The sequence below is a fragment of the Cibotium barometz genome, chromosome 19, assembly GCF_041138505.1.
Source record: "Cibotium barometz isolate CiBa-2024 chromosome 19, ASM4113850v1, whole genome shotgun sequence".
Lineage (NCBI taxonomy): Eukaryota > Viridiplantae > Streptophyta > Polypodiopsida > Cyatheales > Cibotiaceae > Cibotium > Cibotium barometz.
This window is the reverse complement of record NC_141064.1, coordinates 25,934,574-25,954,808: the sequence shown is the minus strand read 5'-3', so window position 1 is coordinate 25,954,808 and position 20,235 is coordinate 25,934,574. Positions and strand designations below refer to the sequence as shown.

The 20,235-nt window shown below is 41.7% G+C and overlaps 2 protein-coding genes across 3 annotated transcripts in view; both read right to left on the bottom strand.

The window, feature by feature from the left end:
• Positions 1-5,222: 5,222 nt before the first annotated feature.
• Positions 5,223-20,235, bottom strand: part of LOC147628383 (uncharacterized) — a 45,681-nt gene continuing 30,668 nt past the window's right edge. For both annotated transcript variants that reach the window (XM_086813460.1, XM_086813461.1), the window contains exons 4-6: positions 6,591-6,710; positions 6,433-6,507; positions 5,223-5,644 (exon numbers count right to left, since the gene is read on the bottom strand). In XM_086813460.1, coding sequence (XP_086669586.1) covers positions 5,480-5,644; positions 6,433-6,507; positions 6,591-6,710 — 360 coding nt within the window. In that variant the 3' untranslated portion in view covers positions 5,223-5,479. The remainder of the gene's footprint in view (positions 5,645-6,432; positions 6,508-6,590; positions 6,711-20,235) is intronic.
• On the bottom strand, positions 8,193-10,637 carry LOC147628384 (uncharacterized). Its single transcript, XM_086813463.1, has 3 exons — positions 9,578-10,637; positions 9,144-9,459; positions 8,193-9,030 (listed from the first exon to the last, which is right to left on the bottom strand). The coding sequence occupies exons 2-3, from the start codon at positions 9,279-9,281 to the stop codon at positions 8,599-8,601; spliced, it is 570 nt and encodes a 189-aa protein (XP_086669589.1). The 5' UTR covers positions 9,282-9,459; positions 9,578-10,637; the 3' UTR covers positions 8,193-8,598.

Genomic DNA, 20,235 nt, shown 5'->3' with positions numbered 1-20,235 from the left:
CAAGCTTCAAAAGGCATAATTGTATGCAAAGCCTTTGTAGGACACATGTTCAAAACATATGTTTCACACGACTACTTCAAGCTAGAAACCATGAGGTAACTTCTGACTTCTTTTAACCATACAACATGCCATCTCCATGAGAGACCTGTTTTTACATTTAGCTACACCATTTTGCTGAGGTGTATAGGGCACAATGCATTGGTGTTTTATCCCATGATCAGCCATGTATGCATGAAACTCCTTAGACATATACTTCCCCCCCTCCCCCCTTCGATCAGTACGCAGGGTAACAATCTTACATGTAGAAGCATTTTGAACCATAGTAGCAAAGTGCCTAAAGCACATAAAAACTTATGATTTCTGATATACCCAGGTATGCCTCGATAATCATCAATGAATATGAAAAAATAGAGATATCTCCCAATAGATGGTGTCCTCATAGGACCATATACATCACTATGTATAAGTTATAATTTTTGAACAACTCTATCTGTACCATCTTTGAGAAATTATGCCCGCTACATTTTTCTAAGAGTATAGCCCTCACAAACATGTTTGATTGGGGCTTCAAGATGTGGCAACTCATACACCATGTCATGTTTATGCAAACGCAACAAACTACCAAAGTTCAAGTAACCAAAGTGTGCATGCTACAACTTAGCATCACCCATTATCTTTGTGTGGCAGAAACTATACATATAGCATGCCTTTGTCTTTCATATGCATCTATCTTGTAAAGGCCATGAGATAAATTACCAGAAGCAATAATTATCTTACTGTCAATTGCAATCATGAACAATACATTTGTCGTCCTCAAACTAAACCACTAGTCCAACCTTAGTATAATAGCATAGAGACAAATAACAAGTTCTTCTTGATCCCTGGTATATGTAATACATATGAAAGAATGATTGTTCCACCATTTGCAGGAGTGAGAACAATTTTACTAACACCTTTTAGAAGATCTGAGAAGTTGTTTGCACATGCTACAGTGTTTCCCTGCTCTGCAAAGCAAATTCAAGTGATGAGAAAACACTGCGATGAGAAGTAATGTGCTTACTAGCACCACTCTCAAAATACTAGACATGTATATCTGTATAACAGCCATGCATACATCCTTATGTGAAGAATCATAACTGCATTGCACAATGAAAGCCCAATCATCATGTGCATAGTTTGCAGATTCTTTGTTTTCTGTATTGAATGCTGATGCATTAGCTACATCCATGTCCGAGTCTTTCTTTTTCTCCTTCTCCAGCCATTTCCTACACTCATTAATGCAGTGATCGGGTTTCCTACAATAGTTGCATTTGCCCTTTTCTTTGGCTTGTCACCTTCCTTGTTTACAGGCTTGCCCAATGACTCTAATTTTGGCTTATAGCTACCCTAAGGAAAGGATTTACCTTTGCCTCTTTGTTGACTCGCAACAAAAGTATGATCTCATGTACGCATGGCAGATCTGTTTTGCCTGGATTTCTCTTCTTGCAAAAGCACAGAAACCAACTTCTCAAACTTCAAGGCATTTGCATTGCATTTCATCACGAGTCTGATGGGAAAACCTTGATACAAGTCCGGCAACACATTCAAGACAATAAGTTTCTTTTACAATGATGAAATAATCGGCTTAGAACATTGGACCCTTAAACACATAAATGACTAGGATATTTGGTGTGTGAACATTACCAGCAAATCCCCCTCAACAACCGGTTACTCAAGCACTACGCTATGGGTGTGAAAGTAGTATATTGCCTTCTCCTAGTATAATAAGGATTTAAAAAAAGTGAAGGCCCACATTATGGGGTAGCAAATGATGCCAAGGTCATGGTCCTTGGCCTTTTTTAGCCAATCATCAGCAACATAGTTGGCCTCATGAAAGGTTGTCTTCACTTTGTCTTCTTCTTCATTGATCTTCATGTCAATGTAGAACTTGGAGTTCTTTGTCTTTGATTTATGGAGGCAATGATAAAACATGAAATGCCCATCCCTTTTAAATGATAATGCAAAAAATATGAAGGGGGTCTTAGCCTTTTCAAAAACCAGTGTCTTGTTGATTAGAGAAATGAATAGAGGGCTAGAGAGCATGTTGTGATACCATGTGTTATGAATCATGCTTGAGAGCACTAAGCAAAGAAGAAGCTCAAGCTATGGTGGATCATACACAAGCTTTAAGCATGATTAATATCATGGTTAATTGTGTGAAAATAATGGTTAAGAGAATCCTAACCAAGATGATAATCACACAAGTAATATTAATGAGGAATAAAGAGTATGATTATTCATAAAGTGGAGCCCAAATTATAGGTTGAGTACAATCCAAAAGGTAGCTCCTAGATTCTCTCCCATAATATCTCCGCACTCCACTATTCACTCTCCTCCCTGATTCTAGCTCCATGATTCATGGTGGGCTGATTGGCATCTATCTTACCATTTGCAAATGTAGATATTCGTCAATAACTAAGTTGATTTTTACAATGATGAAATAACCTTAGAACATTTGACCCTTACACACATAAATGAATAGAGAGATTTGGTGAACATTACCAACACGTGGATCATGGTGTACGACCCCCTTCTCTGAAAATCCATCACTACCTACTACGAATGGCTTGGCTGTGTTCCATTAGCAATCTTGACCATGAGGCTTGTGCCTAAAATTATTGGATTTCCCTAGGCCTCCCAACAATCCTTGATGATTATGCTAACACCAGTACCACTATGGAGATTGATGTTCCTTTGTATACGACATGGCATTCATTTTGTCACTTTTGAAGAATTAGTGTCCTAACTTGTTCATGCTCTCTTTTGGCTATATATTTTGGTTTTGTATATGAAAGGAGAGCACTCAATGTGGCACACGACTCATCCTTATCCTCTCTAGGTATAGCTGTGTGTGTGGGCTCTTAGGATACTAGTCATCATCCAGTTGGATAAGCCTCTCCAAAGTTGAGAAGTTCCTTCTAAAAGAGAACTTTAGGAATCAAACTTCCAAGGACAAGGAGACTATGAGGCTTGCTATGTCCCATAGATAATATTCATACTCACTTATTTTGTACTTACTCGAAGGTTTGCTTCGACGTACCAACATGTAAGGGATGCACACGGTGGTGCCACTTATTACAGGGTTGAAATAAAGTCATCACCAATCATCTTGGAGAAAATATTGTGGTGAGCATGATGACCCCTAGAAGGCCAACATTCTCATCCCACTAAATCCTCCTTCACTACATCTAGTAATGTGGGGTCTATGTGAATTGGTTCCAGAGGTAGAGGCTCCGAATTGGCACTTTTATGCAACCTCTTGAGAACAACTGATGGGTTCAGTCAAGGCCTTTGGAATGCATTGATGCTCCCTCATAAGTTCTATGATTAGCTCCAAAACAAGGTTACGGATATGGCTATGCGAGGTTAGTGACCACTTGCTTAAGAAGGGGCTCTAATTCAACCTACACCTTCCTCACAAAAGCCAACTATGCACCAAACTGAAAATTGACCATACACAGTCAAAATCAGCACTTCCACAGAGTGCTTACAAAAATTAATGCCATAATTATTCACCAAACCAAATTTATGCTACAACTATGCACCGAACCTGAAATTAGACACATACTATGAAAATTGACACTTCCATAGAGTGCTTGTAAAAATCTTGTAGAACCAAAATGGGGCCCAAAATGGCCTTAAATCCAAATTTTGAAAACACCTCACCCACACAATATAATTCCCCTCTTCTTTATCGCGAAAGTGCAACTCAAGATGTGACAGTTAGTGCTGCTCTTGACATGGTATTTTACACATTTTCAGTTAAGGGTAAAAATACTTCATGAGAATGTCCTACACTTCTACTATGAGCATTAGTGAAACCAATACACTCCACCAAACAATATCAATAACCATTGGTTTTGCCAACACATTCCTCGTGTGTGTTGTTGGGGAAGCAAGTATATTTCCTCTTTACACAATAACAAGCAATCATTTTTATAATTGCACATCATTATCATGATTGCATCTGAAGGTATTTAGGAGGGGTTGTGCTTTTCTATTTACATTAAAATGCATATAAATATATGAGCACCACCTAAGGCACAACTTTTCTATTTAAGAGATGGGGTGACTCATATAATGCACAAAATAGAACTTAATAGATCTCTTAAAGCAAGCATTAAGTTCTATTTTGTGCATTATATCACTCACTTCATCTCTTAAAGCAAGCACTAAGTTCTATTTCGTGTATTATATGAGTCCTTGCTTTAAATGAAAATATATCCTTTATGATGAAGTTTAAATATCCTTGTAGATTGTGGGAATCAAAGACACGAGCATGGAATGCTTAGGAGAAGAGATAGGAGACCATGAAGTGCAAAGAGAAGCCATCTAGAGGAGCAAGTATGAGAGAACTTTTTGCCCCTTCAGAGCATCTCAGTATCGTGCCATGTTACACGCATTATGACTTTTTGTAACACTGCTTTGAAAATCACTTTCGTGAAGCCTTCAGACCTTAATAATTTGATCAAATCCGATGTTGGGTCTTGTGTATTTACATTTCTTTTCTATTACAGTTAAGCATGTTTTTATTTATAGCCTTGTCATTTTCATTAATAACTTCAAGGCTTACATATTTCAATTTACAATCACAATCAGCAAGTCTTACATTTCAATTTTCATTAATAACTTCAAGGCTTAAATCTTACAATCAAAATCAGCACATTCACATCTAATTTTGTATTGTAGGATTTATAAATACAATCAATAGACCATCACTTTAAATAGGGAGAAGACTATCTACTTAAAATAATTTCAATTGTGAGGGTAATTTTTTAATCATGAGTTCTTTAATCTCGCTCCCATAATTGCCACACCCATTTTCTTTAGTGTCTACAATCTCTCCTTGGTTGGTGTGGAAAAGACTACAGTTTAGAACAGCCTTGGAGTGGTACCAATGCATTGGTCTCATAAACTTCTCTCCAAATAGTCTTTGAAAGATGTGAATGGCCAAAATATAGAAAAAGCAGGCAAAACATCAAATTGTTGGCTCTAAGGTGAGGAATAATTTTAGGTAGCTTGGGGCAAATTGGAAATCAAAATCCATAAAAGATCGAAGTTAGCCCAAATTATGACAATGCCACATATCAACAAGGAATTGCATCCATTAAATATCTGAGTTAGCCTAAATTATGCAAATGCCACGGAAATCAGAAAGGAAAATAAACGCAAACCATAAATCTCTACACTCAAGGCAATTGATTGTGATACTCCGCTACAGAAAAGAAATACTCAACCATCCATTGAAGGACATATGAAAGGCTTGATCAAAACCTACAGCTTGAAAGCAAAATGGTTGCTGAACTTATGTTTTCCTTTCACCTCATTAATTTAAAAAAAAAATCGTCATCCAAATATAGGTGATCTCGATGCCATATCTTGACACGTGGCACAAGATTACACCGATGACACTATATCTGCATGTGTCTTTCTTGTATAACTATGCCCTCCTGACTTTCACTTTCAGGAAAATTTTAGCTTTTCCGCCTGGGATTTGTACAGTCTTAGGTAGCCGAACGGGTATCTCATACTCCCCCAATGTTTGTATGAATGAAGACAGTTCCAGGTTGATCTCCTGAATTTGCACTTTTTGTTGCCTTCTTACCTGCATGAGGTGGTGGTAGTGGCAACCACAATTATTTAGATAAACAGATGACTTGCAAATGAATACAAAAAACAAGACAAAAAAAACTCTCCTTTGCTTGCCCGTGTGACAAGTGGAAATAGCTACCAACAGCATGAGCGAAAAATGGCATCTTCAGATTGATCGACGCCTCAAGCTCTAAACTTACGACTTCATTCTCCCACAACCCAAGAAGATACGTGTGTGAAGACAAGGCTTAGGTAGGTGAGTTTCATGTGCGGAATTCTACTCCAGTTGAACAGATGTTGGATATGTTTATGGCAGGGAAAAATGGTTTTGTGCACCGGCTGTTGGCTGAAAATGAATCAGCTAAAGTGATTCTCACAAGGATCAATCCATCTGTGACCAGTTGACAGAATGGCAAGACACATCAGCACTGGTTCTCGACCCCCAAGTACAATGGGTTCCAGAAAGCACCTTGCAACAGCTCAAGGATTGCCTTAAACTATCACTTTGTGCACAAACTCATCAAGGCTAGAGGAAGCCCAATTGGTGGTACAAAAACTAGTTACGGGGCTGGGCAGCCTTTACACCCCTGTCAAGACCCAGCAATCTTTGACAAGGGCACCTAGGTGTGGAGGCAGCACATTGGCTGCCATGTCACAAACCAACCTGGCTCATCAGCATCAAAGAATTATAACCTTTAGCCACTAGTTTAACCCTGGCTGGCTACAAGTGCAAGGTTTGTTTACACAAGTATTCTACCTTAGACTCACTTCTATCTATACATCAAGGAAACAGAACATCACCTCAGCAACTAGATCCGCCGGTGTGACCTGCTTGTGCAGAACATTACTCCTGCGGGGAGTATGTCTTCTAATCACCTATCAGGAAAATTATAGGTATTGCATTCAGTCAATAAAAAAATTTATGTCAAGAGAGTATGTTTTTATGTGTCGAGAAGTACCACGCGCTGCGCTTCCAAGCGGTTCAGCACTACATTCAGTTCTTTCAACCTTTGCTCCTCAGTTTTTGATTCCACGACCTCCTCAACTGTCTCCTCTTCTGGATGGGCTAACTTTACTGCCTGGTTAATAACCATAAAAATCCTCAACATCGCTTGCAACACTATCGAAAACAAAGGTCACTACAGCTCACCACATAATCACATTAAGGTACCTGCTTAAGATAGAAACCTTATTCCCAAACCCCTAGCCTTCTCCATATATAATCACATTATAAGACATAAAAATGCAAAGACTGCACGTAAATTTAAAGCAGGCATGCGGTCCATGTAAGGAAAGCACAGCATATTATGATGCTTGCATGTAAATTTAAAGCAGGCATGCAGTCCATGTAAGGAAAGCACAGCATATTATGATGATTGCACGTAAATTTAAAGCAGGTGTGCAGTCCATGTTAGGAAAGCATAGCATAGCATTTTATGATGCTTCTGCAGACACGCGAATGATCCAGAAACCAAAAAACATTTTGAGGGTTCGCAATTTTAGAATTGTCTCATGTGTTGTTCTGTGTGGAAAAAATGTAACCAGTTTTTGAGTCAGAACTTGACACATACACACACATGAATAAAACAAGTATGGACATGTTTACTTCAGAAACATGGATTTTGAGATATACACCATCACACATTATTTCAAAAAGAAAACAAATCCTTAGAAGTCAATATTTAGAGTCCAAGGCAGATGTCAAAAGAAAGAAAACGCATAAAAAGCTGAAGAGATTGCAAGAGGAGAGGACTAGAAAAGAGGAGGAGACAAATAAGTGGTTAAGGATGCCAGTGCGCACATACAAGCGCGCACACTCATTAAAGTGATCTAAGGTATTTTGCAGGAACTAACGCGATATCCATTAAAATCTGTCAGGTGGATTCCTCTACTTGCAGGAAACCGGGCTGGGTTGTGTTTCAAGAGTTGCTGCTGAGGAATGAGATGATTGAATTAGGGGAGGGAAGGGGGGGTGTTTATATCTTACTTCAGTGCATAGTTGCCAGGCGTTTCATGAAACGCGTTTCATAAACGTTTCTTTCAAATCCCAGATGTTTCAAAAACGTTTCATACAAAACAGGGCGTTACATGCTCCAAATTTTATATATAAATTTATAAAATAATAAAAAATATGTTGCCTTCCCTACAAAACAATATTAAACATGCATCATTTACACATTAAAACATGTTTTCAAGTTAAATCTAAAGAATCTGGGTTAAAAACGCTTAAATCGTATAGTTCCCAGGTGACACGAATGAAACACATTTCATTCGTATAAAACGTTTATGAAACGTTTTGTTTCATTCAAACTAAATGAAACGCGTTTCATTGCAACTATGCTTCAGTGCCCAATGTTGGCTCTCCAGCCAACAGGTGAAAAAGCCAACGGTGCATATTGAGAACTCGGAAGAGAGATCGTATTTCAATCTCCACTACTGTGCAGATGGGTGTTTCTTCCAATATAAATGCACTCATGTGTGTGCATAGTTGCCAGGCGTTTCATGAAACGTGTTTCATAAACGTTTCATTCATTTTCCAGAAGTTTCAAAAACGTTTCATACAAAGAGGGGGGGTACAGGCCTCAAAATTTATATACAAGTTTATAATATGTTAAAAATATGATGCCTTCCCTACAAAATAATATTAAACATGCATCATTTACACATTAAAACATGTTTACAAGCTAAAACTGAAGAATCTAAGTGACCCAGTGACCAATTGGCAACATCAAGAATCAAGATCTGGATTTCATCGTCAATAATGGCACTCAAAAAGATCACAAAAAGTTTGAATCCTGAGCTGATACAAAAAAAGTAAACTGAAGTTTGAAATACACAAAGTAAAGCATGCTGAAGCCTAATAGATGCAATCATGCATGAATGATGACAAATAGTAAACTAGAGGAGCTTGATAGCCCCAAAGACTAGAGTCCTCAATATGGAGTGTGAGCACTGTCAACTGGGCACTCAATCCTCAACGTCCTCGATGTCCTCATCAGTACTCTCCTCGGTAGACTCAATGTCACTCTCAAAAGAGGATGATGCTAGCTCAGCTGCCACACTCGTCTCAGCTGCTGCACTAGATGCTCGTGTGCCATGAGCAAGTGCAATCAACTCCTCATACAACATGGCATATATGGCGTGCTCCTCGTGAGCAATCTGTGGGACGTCTTTCATCTTCTCAATGTCAATTTTATCGACATTGACCTTACGAGGCTCTATCGGATTGCCCGACTGCTCGATTAGGCGGAGATTGCAATGGCAATACACCAACCGCTCCAACTGAGCACTAGACAACCTTTTCCTCTTCTTTGTATGGAAGAGGGTCCATGTGCTCCAGTTCCTCTCAGCAGAACAAGAACTACAATCCTGTGAGAGGACTCGAATGGCGAGGCGTTTCTGCCATTAAAATACAGAAACTTTGTAAGTACAGGGTACTAAAGTCTAAGTATAATCATCATTGATCAATGTATTATGTAAATAACAAACTTGTCTTTTAGAGTTGTACTCACTAAGTGAGGGCTACTGATCCCATACTTCTCCCACCATGATACTGGCTGAAGCTGTGTCTCTCGCATGCATGCAATCTGTCTACCAATTGCGTGGTTGGCATTCCGATACACTAGCCACTCATCCTCCAAGCGTCTCATGAGCTCCACGTCTCCTCTTGTCCATTTCTGAATGTAATCTTGCCATCAAGCTTCCAACTCTTCATTAATATACTGGGCCTCACTACGCCAGAGAGGGTGCAATATGTGGGCAACCGCGTGGATTGGTCTATGGAACCAATCCCACCGGTCATTCCAAAAACGTCGAATGTCCTCAACCCTGAAAATTAGCCAAGAATGATCGAAGCTATTAGCTCACTCCTACAGGCTACGATAGACCATAGTACGATACAACTTACAAGTTACAACAAGAAGGCAACTAGTTGGAAGTTCAGTACCTCTCATCTGTCAAGAGAGTGCATCGGTTAAGAGCCTCTCCAATCCAATCCATGAACTCGTACAAGAGTCCAAGAGTGCTGCCCTCCATGTCAGTGATGCGAAGAACACTATAAACGGTTGAAGACCAATCTTCTTGCATCACTCTGCGTGCAAAAGCAACTGCCCTCGGGTGCTCATGGTCCTCCCAACTCATCCACTCAGCAGACTCCTTTTTGGTATTCCAACCATAAAGAGGGGGAGGGGGTCAGCCCATCTTTTGGCCCCTAGTGTGGTGTACTGTGCAAGTTTGTCATCTTGTGTTATCTGGCATGCTTATGTGTATTTTCAAATTTCATGATTGATTAGATTTTCCATGTTCAGTTGCCCTTCCGTTTGCATTGGTATCAGAGCATGGCTTTGTAGACAATTGTACCTAATATGATGCTGGATATGGCTGTAAGGAGTCATTATCCATGAGAGAAGGTTGGGATTCTCGGGTAGCCCTCGTCTTATTGTCGCGCCTCGAAAGAGGTTACCTTTGGTTTAGGCGGCAGTGAGCATGTGGAAAGACTTCGTGGTCCTCCTGTCTGTGTAGGGGCACTGTTGCACCCTTGCAGTCTATTCGGTATCATACTTGGGGAACTGGTAGAGAGCGATTCCGGGGCACGGAAAATTCTATTCTTTCTGAAAAGCTGGAAGATACATTATGGCCAACCAGTCAAATCATTCTGTGGAGGACTCTATCACCCGTACTTGCCGCATGCGGGAAGAAGATAGAGACAGGGATCATGTTGGTGTCAGAATACGCAGCGGAGATGATGACCAGATTTGGGAACACGAGAGCAAAACGCAATGCAAAAAATAACAGCGCAAGAGATAGAGAGATAGAGGCGTGTAACTCTGCGCTGTATACACAAAGGAATCCCGAAATGACACAAATGTGACAAGGGGACTCGGGGCCATTTCATATGGCCTCCCTACTGCAGTCGGTCTGCTGTAGGGTAGCCGACAGGGCCTGAAGAACTCCACAACCAGCAGCAACATCAGTCGGCCAGCTGAGCACGGTCGGCCAGAAGCTGTGAGGTCCACGACCAATCATACACAGTCAGCCACCTCCATTTGGTTGACTAATGCAAACATCTGTAGTCGGCTATAGACAAGGACATCCTGCCACCTCACGGCTGCCTCCCAAGCCACAAAAAAATAGGGAAAAAATGTGGGGAAAAATACGGGGAGTGAGGAAAAATGAGAAAACACCTACAAGGGCGGGCACACCCACAACAAAGGCCCTGGTGTCTACAGAAAGACAGGAGATGACTTCTAACACCCCCTCTCAGCTCCTTGCTTTGAAACCAACCATAGGGAGCTGGGGTGCCGCCTGAGCAAATCCTGAGATAGCGACTTCGTGAAGAGGTCCTGTGACATGTGAGGGATGGTGACCGTAGTAATCACAACCTTAGTCTGACTTAACTGCACTTAATGATGTTTAAGAGACAAACAGATATGTGTCAATGCAATGCAGCTATATTAGATGAATGAAAGATGTTACAATGATGATCCAAATGGATCTGTAATGCTGAATATGCTGCCTATATGCTGAATATGCGGGCTGAACTGCTGTCCACTCTTTCCCTTGTCTCCTGGAAGGGAAACGCTGAAGGGAGGCTTTGGAACAGATGCTGAATGCTGATGGAATGATGAAACGCAGACCTGTTGGGCTGAACTGACTGCGTTTGCTGATGTTGATGGCTGATGGAGATGCGTTAACTGAATGCTGCTGTAGATGATAAGCTGAAACGCATGATGCTCCAGAGGAGGCTGCGTTTGCTGATTATGGTGCTGATTATGGTGCTGAGGCTGATATGCTGAAACGCCAGATGCTCCAGATGAGGATGCGCTTCACTCTGATGAGCCTGATGACTGAATGGATATGCTCTTCTATTTATATGCATGAAGGATGCTGGTCGGCCAGCATTAATGCAGTCGGCCAGCTGCTGTATGTCCACGACTGAGCATAAATACCATAAATGCCAGTCGGCTGGTCATAAAATACCTAAAAAATGCTGTAAAATGCTGATTAAATGCCTGATGACTACTGATGATGCTAATGAAGCCATAATGATGCCATGTCACTGTACACCTGACTGGTGTGCACGTGACAGGTCCACTGTAGTGTCCTCTGTCGAACAGAACTCTAGCAAGATGTCATCAACAACGATCTGTTCACAAACAAAGGGCCTCTGGATTATGACCATGGGTTCCTCCAGTGGAAGCCCAATCCTGCAATGCAACCTCTGCATCCTCACCACCTCACAAGCAGCATCACAATTAAGGGTCAATTTTTGGTGTCTAGGCACTATTTCAAGCGCCCATTGCAGCTATTTTTACTATGTAAACCCCCATATGAGTTTCCTTTACGCTAACCTATGTAATATGACCCTCTTATACATTATCTAAGATGGTTAAGTATAAACTAGAAATCAAGGGGGCTAGGGGCCATTTTATATGGCCCCCCTACAGCAGTCGGCCTGCTGTAGGATGACTTCTAACAGTTGGGGCTTTGGCAGATAACAATCCACCATTGTCTGCCAGGGGTAAGGATCAGCAGGATTTTGATGCCTTGATGAATGAGCTTAAAGAGCTCTGTGCTTTGCAAAGAGATCCTGATGTGCAGAGGGTCATAGAATCAAAGTCTCATGTCAAGGCTGATGTGGTCACTTTTGATGCAATTGCCAAACAGATGGGAATCGACAAACCTCGAGAGTTGGCTGTTGCTTATTTAAAAAGCCGTGGCAAAGTTGTTTCCGATGATGAGGGCGAGTGGGTCTTCACACGGCAGCCTCGCAAGCTATCCCGTGAAGGGAACTTCGATGATGTTATGAGAGGGCATGCAGCCCGCACTAGTGATGTGAGAGGGCATGCAATGAGAGGTTTTCAGCCCATTTGAGAGATGCAGAAGATCTTCATGCATTGTCGGTGGTGTCTCCACCTTCTAGGTATGTTCTTGCTCCTAAAGTTCCATCCAGAGTGGAAGGTGCTACGCGGGAAATCAGCCCTAGATCTGGGCATCATCGCCATCGTAGACATGACGAGGAGGATGATGTATTAGAGCGTCAGGATGCTTGTCATAGCAAGAAGGCCAAAGAGTTCAAGTCAGGGGACAAGGATATTAAATTCGAGAGCTATAATGGAAAATTGGATACTACCAGGGTACTTGCTTTCATAAGGCAATTTGAAATAGCCTTTTGCACTGAGGAATTTACCGAGAAATCTATGCTCAGGCATGTGGGTATGCATCTTAAAGAGACTACAAGTGATTGGTGGATGGCAAAGCTTTTGGATAGGACAGCTGCCCGTACATAGAGTGCTTTCAAAGAGCAATTTTATGATCAATTCCTTCCTCCTCACTTTGAGAAGGATGCACGAAAGGAATGGAATTGGCTAACACAAGATGAAGGCGAATCCATTTCCTCTTATGTTTCAAAGTTTTGGCGGATTCTTCTCAAAGTCACACCTTTCATGACGATTAGTGAGGACGAGAAGAAAAGAAAGTTTGAGTCAGGGCTCCAATAAATCATTCAAAAGAGCTTTGCAGTGTACCCCCACAACACCTTACAGGAGCTCATATACTCAGCAACTGTTTTTGAGGAGTTGCATGGTAAGGGAGCATCAAAAAGACAAGAATTTAGCTCATACAAGGAAAAATTCAGAGCTGAAAATGAGCAGAAAAAGAATGGGACATACAAAATGTGTGTTGATTATAGGGCCCTTAACAAGGTTAATATCAAGAACAGGTTTCCGATTCCTCAAATCGATGATATTCTTCATAAACTTGAGGGAGCTCCTTGTTTCAGTCGCATTGATCTTAAGAGTGGTTACCATTAGATTCGAGTGGTACCTCAAGATGTGCACAAAACGGCTTTTCGAACATCGTTTGGATTATATGAGTATTTGGTTGTGCCATTTGGACTTACGAATGCTCCCGCTACTTTCAATAGAATGATGGACAGAATTTTTAGACCTCACCGCAAGTTCACAGAAACTTTCTTTGATGATATTATCATTTTTTCAAAGAGTGAGACTCAACGTAAAGAGCATCTTGCCATTGTTTTTGAAGAGCTAAGGAAACATAAGCTTTTCATCAATGGGAAGAAGAGTGAATTCTTCTTGTCAGAAATTCACTATTTAGGGCACATTGTTTCCAAGGATGGAGTACGCATGGATCCCGCAAAGATTCACGCAATCAAGGATTGGCCAAAACTGCAGAATGTGCATCAAGTTAGGAGCTTTATTGGTTTATGCTCGTATTATCGTCAATTTATTCGACACTTTGCTTTCTTAGCTTCACCGTTACATGATCTAACGAAGAAGAAAGTAGCATTCCGTTGGTCGGAACCCGAAAAAGACAGCTTTTCAGAAGTTGAAGGATGCCATTATATCAGGGCCAGTTCTTATTATTACAGATTTGCCTAGGCCTTTTGTGGTCAAGTGTGATGCATGTGGAGATTGTTTGGGGGCTATTTTGAAGCAAGAGGGACATGCAGTGGCTTTTGAAAGCCGCCACCTGCAACATGCGGAATTGTATTTGCATGTTTATGAGAAAGAGTTGTTAGTCGTTATTCATGCCCTTCACACATGGAAGCATTATCTTTTGGGGACTGAATTTATGGTAAAAACAGACCACCAAAGTTTACGACACTTTCTTACACAGCCTAAACTCTCGAAAAAAGTATTTAAGGTGGACAAACTTCTTGTCCATGTTCCATTTTCAGATTTTGCATACCCTGGCCCGGGCAAGAAGAATTTGGTGGCGGATGCTTTGTTACGCAGCCTGCAGGCCACAAGTGTATGCCGTAACTACAGCCTACCATCAAGACTTATCAGGGATGCGAGATATGTATACTTTGGACACAGATTTTCAGCTTATTTGGGCTGATATGAATCATGGTATTGCTGTCCCATCTTATTCGATTAGAGATGGGTTTCTGATGATGCAGAATCGTATTTGTGTAGTGCGTGAATTACGCCAAAAGGTTATGGAAGAGTGTCATGCTCCACCATATGCTTCATCGTGGTATTCTCGCTACTACACAGGCTTTAGAAAGATATTTCTTTTGCCAGCTCTACGCAGAAATATTGAAGCTTATGTGCGAGAGTGCATAGTGTGTCAGAAAGTCAAGTTTGACAGACACAAGGCACCTGGTTTGCTTCAGCCCTTACCCATTCCATAGGAACCATGGGAAAGCAGAAAAAGGCAGCTGACAAACACAGGCGAGAGGTGGTTTTCAAGGAAGGTGATTGGGTATTACTTAAGTTTGAGAAAGCACATCTTCGGAAGTGACCAAGTAAGGAAGGCCGGTTTCCTAAGCTTTCAAACACGTGCTAATAATTATTGATGCAAGTTCGCACTCACTTCTAAGTGGCCGGACAACTTATAAGTGAGTACACATTGAGCGGGACTTATTTAATACACGTGGCGGAAAAAAACTGGACACTGGACATTATTTGGACCTCCTTCATGTAGGCGCCCCCTTTCTAGACTAGAAAAGCACACATGTGGGCTATTTTCAACAGGGAAGCCCTATTATGGGAGAAAAGTCAATTTGGAGGTAGGCGCCTACTTTTCTGGATGTATGGGAACTGGTCGACTGCTTCTCCAAGCTGTTTACAGCCTTCTATCACGACAAATACCTAACAGGTGCATGGGCGGTGCTGGCCGACTCCTTATGCATGTTCTCCACTGCTGGAGCTTGAACAGAGTCTGCTGGTCGGGGGCATCTAGACAGTTTTCCTTCCGACCAGGGGTTTGCAAGCTTGTGTACAACTGCCGGTTGCTTTCTTCTGAGGCTACTAAGGGCTGGTTGACTGCTGAAAACAGCCTTTGAGGGCTGGTCGACTTGCTCTATGAGCCAGACAGGAAGAAGATGATGATGTTGAGTTGTCCCGGGCTGATGTGGGAGTGCTATGGGCTGTCCATAGTTATCCTGCATGTGCTTGATGTCGGGAATGCTCACTTGTGCTGAGAATTGTCAGCAAATTCAATTTATGTAATGTTTTCTTGTTTTCATATTGTATTGGAAGAAACAAGTGCAGCCAGTGGTGGTGAACCATGGGCGCCTGCAAAGTTGTATTGGAAGCAGACTCCTTTTTGGTATTCTAACCATAAAGGGGGGGAGGGGGTCAGCCCATCTTCTGGCCCCTAGTGTGGTGAACTGTGCAAATTTGTCATCTTGTGTTATCTGGCATGCTTATGTGTATTTTCAGATTTCACGATTGATTAGATTTTCCGTGTTCAGTTGCCCTTTCGTTTACAGTATATACAATGAAATATATATATATATATATATATATATATATATATATAATTGTATACATACTATGTATATATATGTGTGTGTGTGTGTGTGTGTGTGTGTGTGTGTGTGCACATGCGCGGCGCATATGTATATGTATATATATATGTTATATACACACACGCATACATACATACATACATATATATGTGTATATGTTATATATGTACACACACACACACACACACATGCATGCATGTATGTATGTATGTATGTATGTATGTATGTATGTATGTATATATATGTATGTATGTATGTATATGTACATGTAAATAGTCATCCAGGGCACAGAATTTGTGCACGATGTTAAGGTCTCCCCTCTTATAAGATCGGACATAGTCTTCGGGATCTGGTGGTTTCACAAATTTCACCCTATTGATTGGGAACAACACACTTCTCAAATTTTCTGGAACATGTCCAAAGCCTCGGTCATCATCAAGTGTGAACTAGGCATTGCCAACTTTCCTCTCATCGGCGACATGCAAGCTCAAGGAGAACTAAAAAAGGTGCTCAAGATGCATTGATCTATGTTCAAACCACCCAGATCGTTACCAATGCTTCAGAGAAGTACCAGACCAAGGCTAAGCTCTGAAGGGCAGTAGATAGGTGGCGTGAGGATGCCAGACTCAATAGTCAGGAAAAGAAGACCAAAGAAAGTGTTCAAGGGCAGGGCATGAAGGACTAGGGGACAAGTGGGACAGACACACAAATCTACACCAGACTTTGGAGTGGAATCAAAGACCTAAGGCAAGGTTTTCAATAAAAAGGTTGTGAGGAAGGGAAGGATGACAGGTATGGTAGACCATGTGTGGTGACAAGGGATGATGTCAAGTTTAGCAGAAGGGGATGTCATGTGCATGCACATGGACAAGCCTAGCCCAAGACTAATCTCTGAAGGGCAACAGATAAAACAATAGATTTACGGCTTTTTGGTCCAGAAGAAGCATAGTCGACAGGTGTAATCCAGGTCAGTGGTGGATTTATTGGGTTTTAAGTCCACTATAGCTGGCCAACAACAGCCGACCGGTTGGACTATTAGCCAAAGGGCCTATAAAAGGCATGTTCTTCTTCATTGTAGAATCATCTTCCCCCATGTCACCATTTGGTCACTTCACCAGTCTTGTTCCCACACTGATTGGAGCCAAGGTGTGAACGGGGATTTTCCACATAAGAAAGATGGAGCATTTGCTGGCAAAGTTTGGCTTAAAAGATGGCTATGCAGCATGAGCACCATGGGAATGATGGGCTGGACTTATTATTATTTTGGGCATGTATATGTGGAGAATGAGGCGCCTAGAGCAAACTTAGGCTATAGGCCTCGGAAAAGCACAGAAAGTTGATATTTTGGGCTGAAACTTGGGCATCAAGCCAAGAAAAGCATAAAGTTGATAATTTTGGGCAAGTTCAGCTATTTTGGGCTAAAAGGAAAAGCACAGCTATTATTGAGCTAGTCGACTCTATTAAAGCAAGGCTTGGGGGTGTTTTTGATCATCCAGCGCTCATCTCTCCTCGCTGGCTGCAGTCTTCCCTCTCTCCTCTCATCACTAGCCGTACAGCAATTTCTTGGTGGTGTTTCTTACGCATGCCGTACAACAGGTACCTCTTTGTCTTCCATCACCTTTTTTATCTCTTTTGCCCTGTTTTGGAGCTGGTTTTCTTCTAGTGTTCTTCACTCATAGTTTTGGCCCCGTCATGGACAGATTTGGGACTGTTTCTGGGACTGTTTTGGAGGCATATGGGACAATATTGAGAGCTCTTATGGGGCTGATTTGAGGCTCTATTTTGGGGCTGTTTTGGCACAGAGTTCGGGGCTTTTTTTGGCTTCGTACCGGGCTGCTGCATGGACTGTTTATAAGCTGATTCATGGGGCTGTTTTGAGACAGTTTTCGGATGGCTTTTGGTGCTATGTTTTATCTTGACACTGGATAGAATCTGGGCAAGAGATTTGTTGATACTCTCTAGAAAATCCGGTGATGTATGCACCCGCACCTTGGTTTATTGTAAAAGCTTCTCTCTCAATAAAGAAGTTCCTATGGAGGTCCGGCCGTTCCGGCTCAGTGCGGTGTTTTTATATTGTTTATGGTTCTTCCACTGTGTTTTTCATGCTCTGCCTGGTACTTCAAGTGTTGGTCTATCGCTCTAGGTCCCCAATTTCGGTGTCACCCCAAGGTTTTGGGAAGGCCTGAGGCCACATATATTGTAACCTTTTTAGATATACTATGAATATACTGAAAATACAGCTATCTCCCTCTCTTCGCTCCTTCTCTTCTTTGCGTTTTGCATCAAAATGTTCATCTGAAAGGTGTTTAGGGCTGAAAGAAGACACAGAGCTTCCGTGCATGTGACAAGTGCATTCCACCTAGACGGAGATTTACAATCAATTGGTGTTCGACATACTGAAGTGCTATGTCCACAATCAACACGGTAACCGAGAACAATTTTTGCCTTTGGTTCAAGTTGTTCTGATTGACTCTTTTTCTTCAGCTATTAGCAAGATTTCATTTGAGGCAGCATCTGGAAAACCGTTCCTATCTTTATTGACCAGGACATCATCTTCGGTGCCCGACGCTAACCACGCGACAGAGAGTTACTAGGAGATTTTGGAGTCTGCGAAAGACAAGTTGGCCAAATATAAGAGGCCTATTCTCGATAGGCCAACGAGGACAAAAGGGATGTGAAATTCTCGGAAGGAGATTGGGTTTATCTCAAGATTATGAAACAGGTGGACAAGCGATGAAAAAATTTATCATCTTGCGTTTCGGACCTTTTCCCATTTTGAAGAAGATCAACGAGGTGTTCATGAAACCGAAGTTACCTTCCAATTGGACCATGCATGATGTGTTTCAAGTTGCTTGGTTGAAGCACTATGTCAGACCTACTCCCACAGATGTCCAAGACGAATCTCAAGTGATGGTTCTTTTCTCTTTGATGTGAGATAGCACCCTGATTTGTTTGGTAGACCTATTTGACACCTCCAAGGTCTGTGTTACAAATACAAGTTCGTAAGGCATTGCATATTGTACCAGTGATCGCATCCCTCTACTACTATTATCGCATAACTCCCTGAATATCGCGATGATGACTCCTTGGAGAAGGGGTCTCTCCAAGCATGTTGTAGTTGGGCATCCTTGTGTCTCCCCATCATGTGGCTCATGGATCCATGTTGCTTGGCATCCTTAGAAGAATGCGATGAATGTTTGGCTATGATCCCCTCATCTGCTTCCCTGATTTGTTCTAAAGTGATGGTTCCTTTCTCTTTGATATAGCTATTGAGATAGCACCCTGATTTGTTTGGTAGACCTATTTGACACCTCCAAGGTCCGTGTTACAAATACAAGTTTATAAGGCATTGCATATTGTACCAATGATCGCATCCCTCACATCTAGATGCAACTAATTGCCTAAATATCGCGATGATGACTCCTTGGAGAAGGGGTCTCTCCCAGCATGTTGTAGTTGGGCATCCTTGTGTCTCCCCATCATCTGGCCCATGGATCCATGTTGCTTGGCATCCTTGGAAGAAGAAAAAAGATGCGAGGAATGTTTGGCTATGATCCCCTCGTCTCCTTCCCTAATGACTCTAAAGGTGTGTTGTGGTTGAATGTCCTTGTGTAGAACAATCGTGCCTATGTGCTAGCGTTCAAGAGTAGAGATAGAAAAGAGAGCAACAGAATCAAGTACACACAACACACACAAGTCCTAAAACTAATGTTCTATATTATGTACAAGAAAGTATTACAACTGAATTTCGAGTAGAAGGGATGACTGAGAATAAAGATGTTAGTCCTCAACCCGTGCTCTATTGAACACCCCCCTAGCCAACCCACGCTAGTAGAGAAACGCCCTATAGAAGTGAGAAATATGCAAACAAAACTAATGATTTCCTTGTGCACGTATATATAAGTGCACAAGGAAATCATTATTATCATCTACAACAATGTGTTAGTTGGCCAGTAGAGACTGTTGTCTGCCTGTTATTTTTGTCCACGTCTTGCATTTAATACTACCGAGACGACCAGCTATCCAATGGGTGCCTATCACAAAGGAAGCCAACATGCTTGCACACACCTAGCCACCTCTACTAACTATGTGCACACTCTGCCCGATGCCTTATTAGCTGTTCGTTTGCCACATGGCAATAGTACAGGTGAGGTGGGTCCCTGGATGAGAATGAGCAAAAAGCACAACTAATGAGAGAAATTGTATGACCAGCAAGATAATCAACACATTAACAAAGGACCGATGTCACCATTTGGCCACCAAAGTCGTCTTCCCCTATTTTGTGCTAAGGTAAAGGAGGCCATGGAGCTTCGTGTCTCCCATAC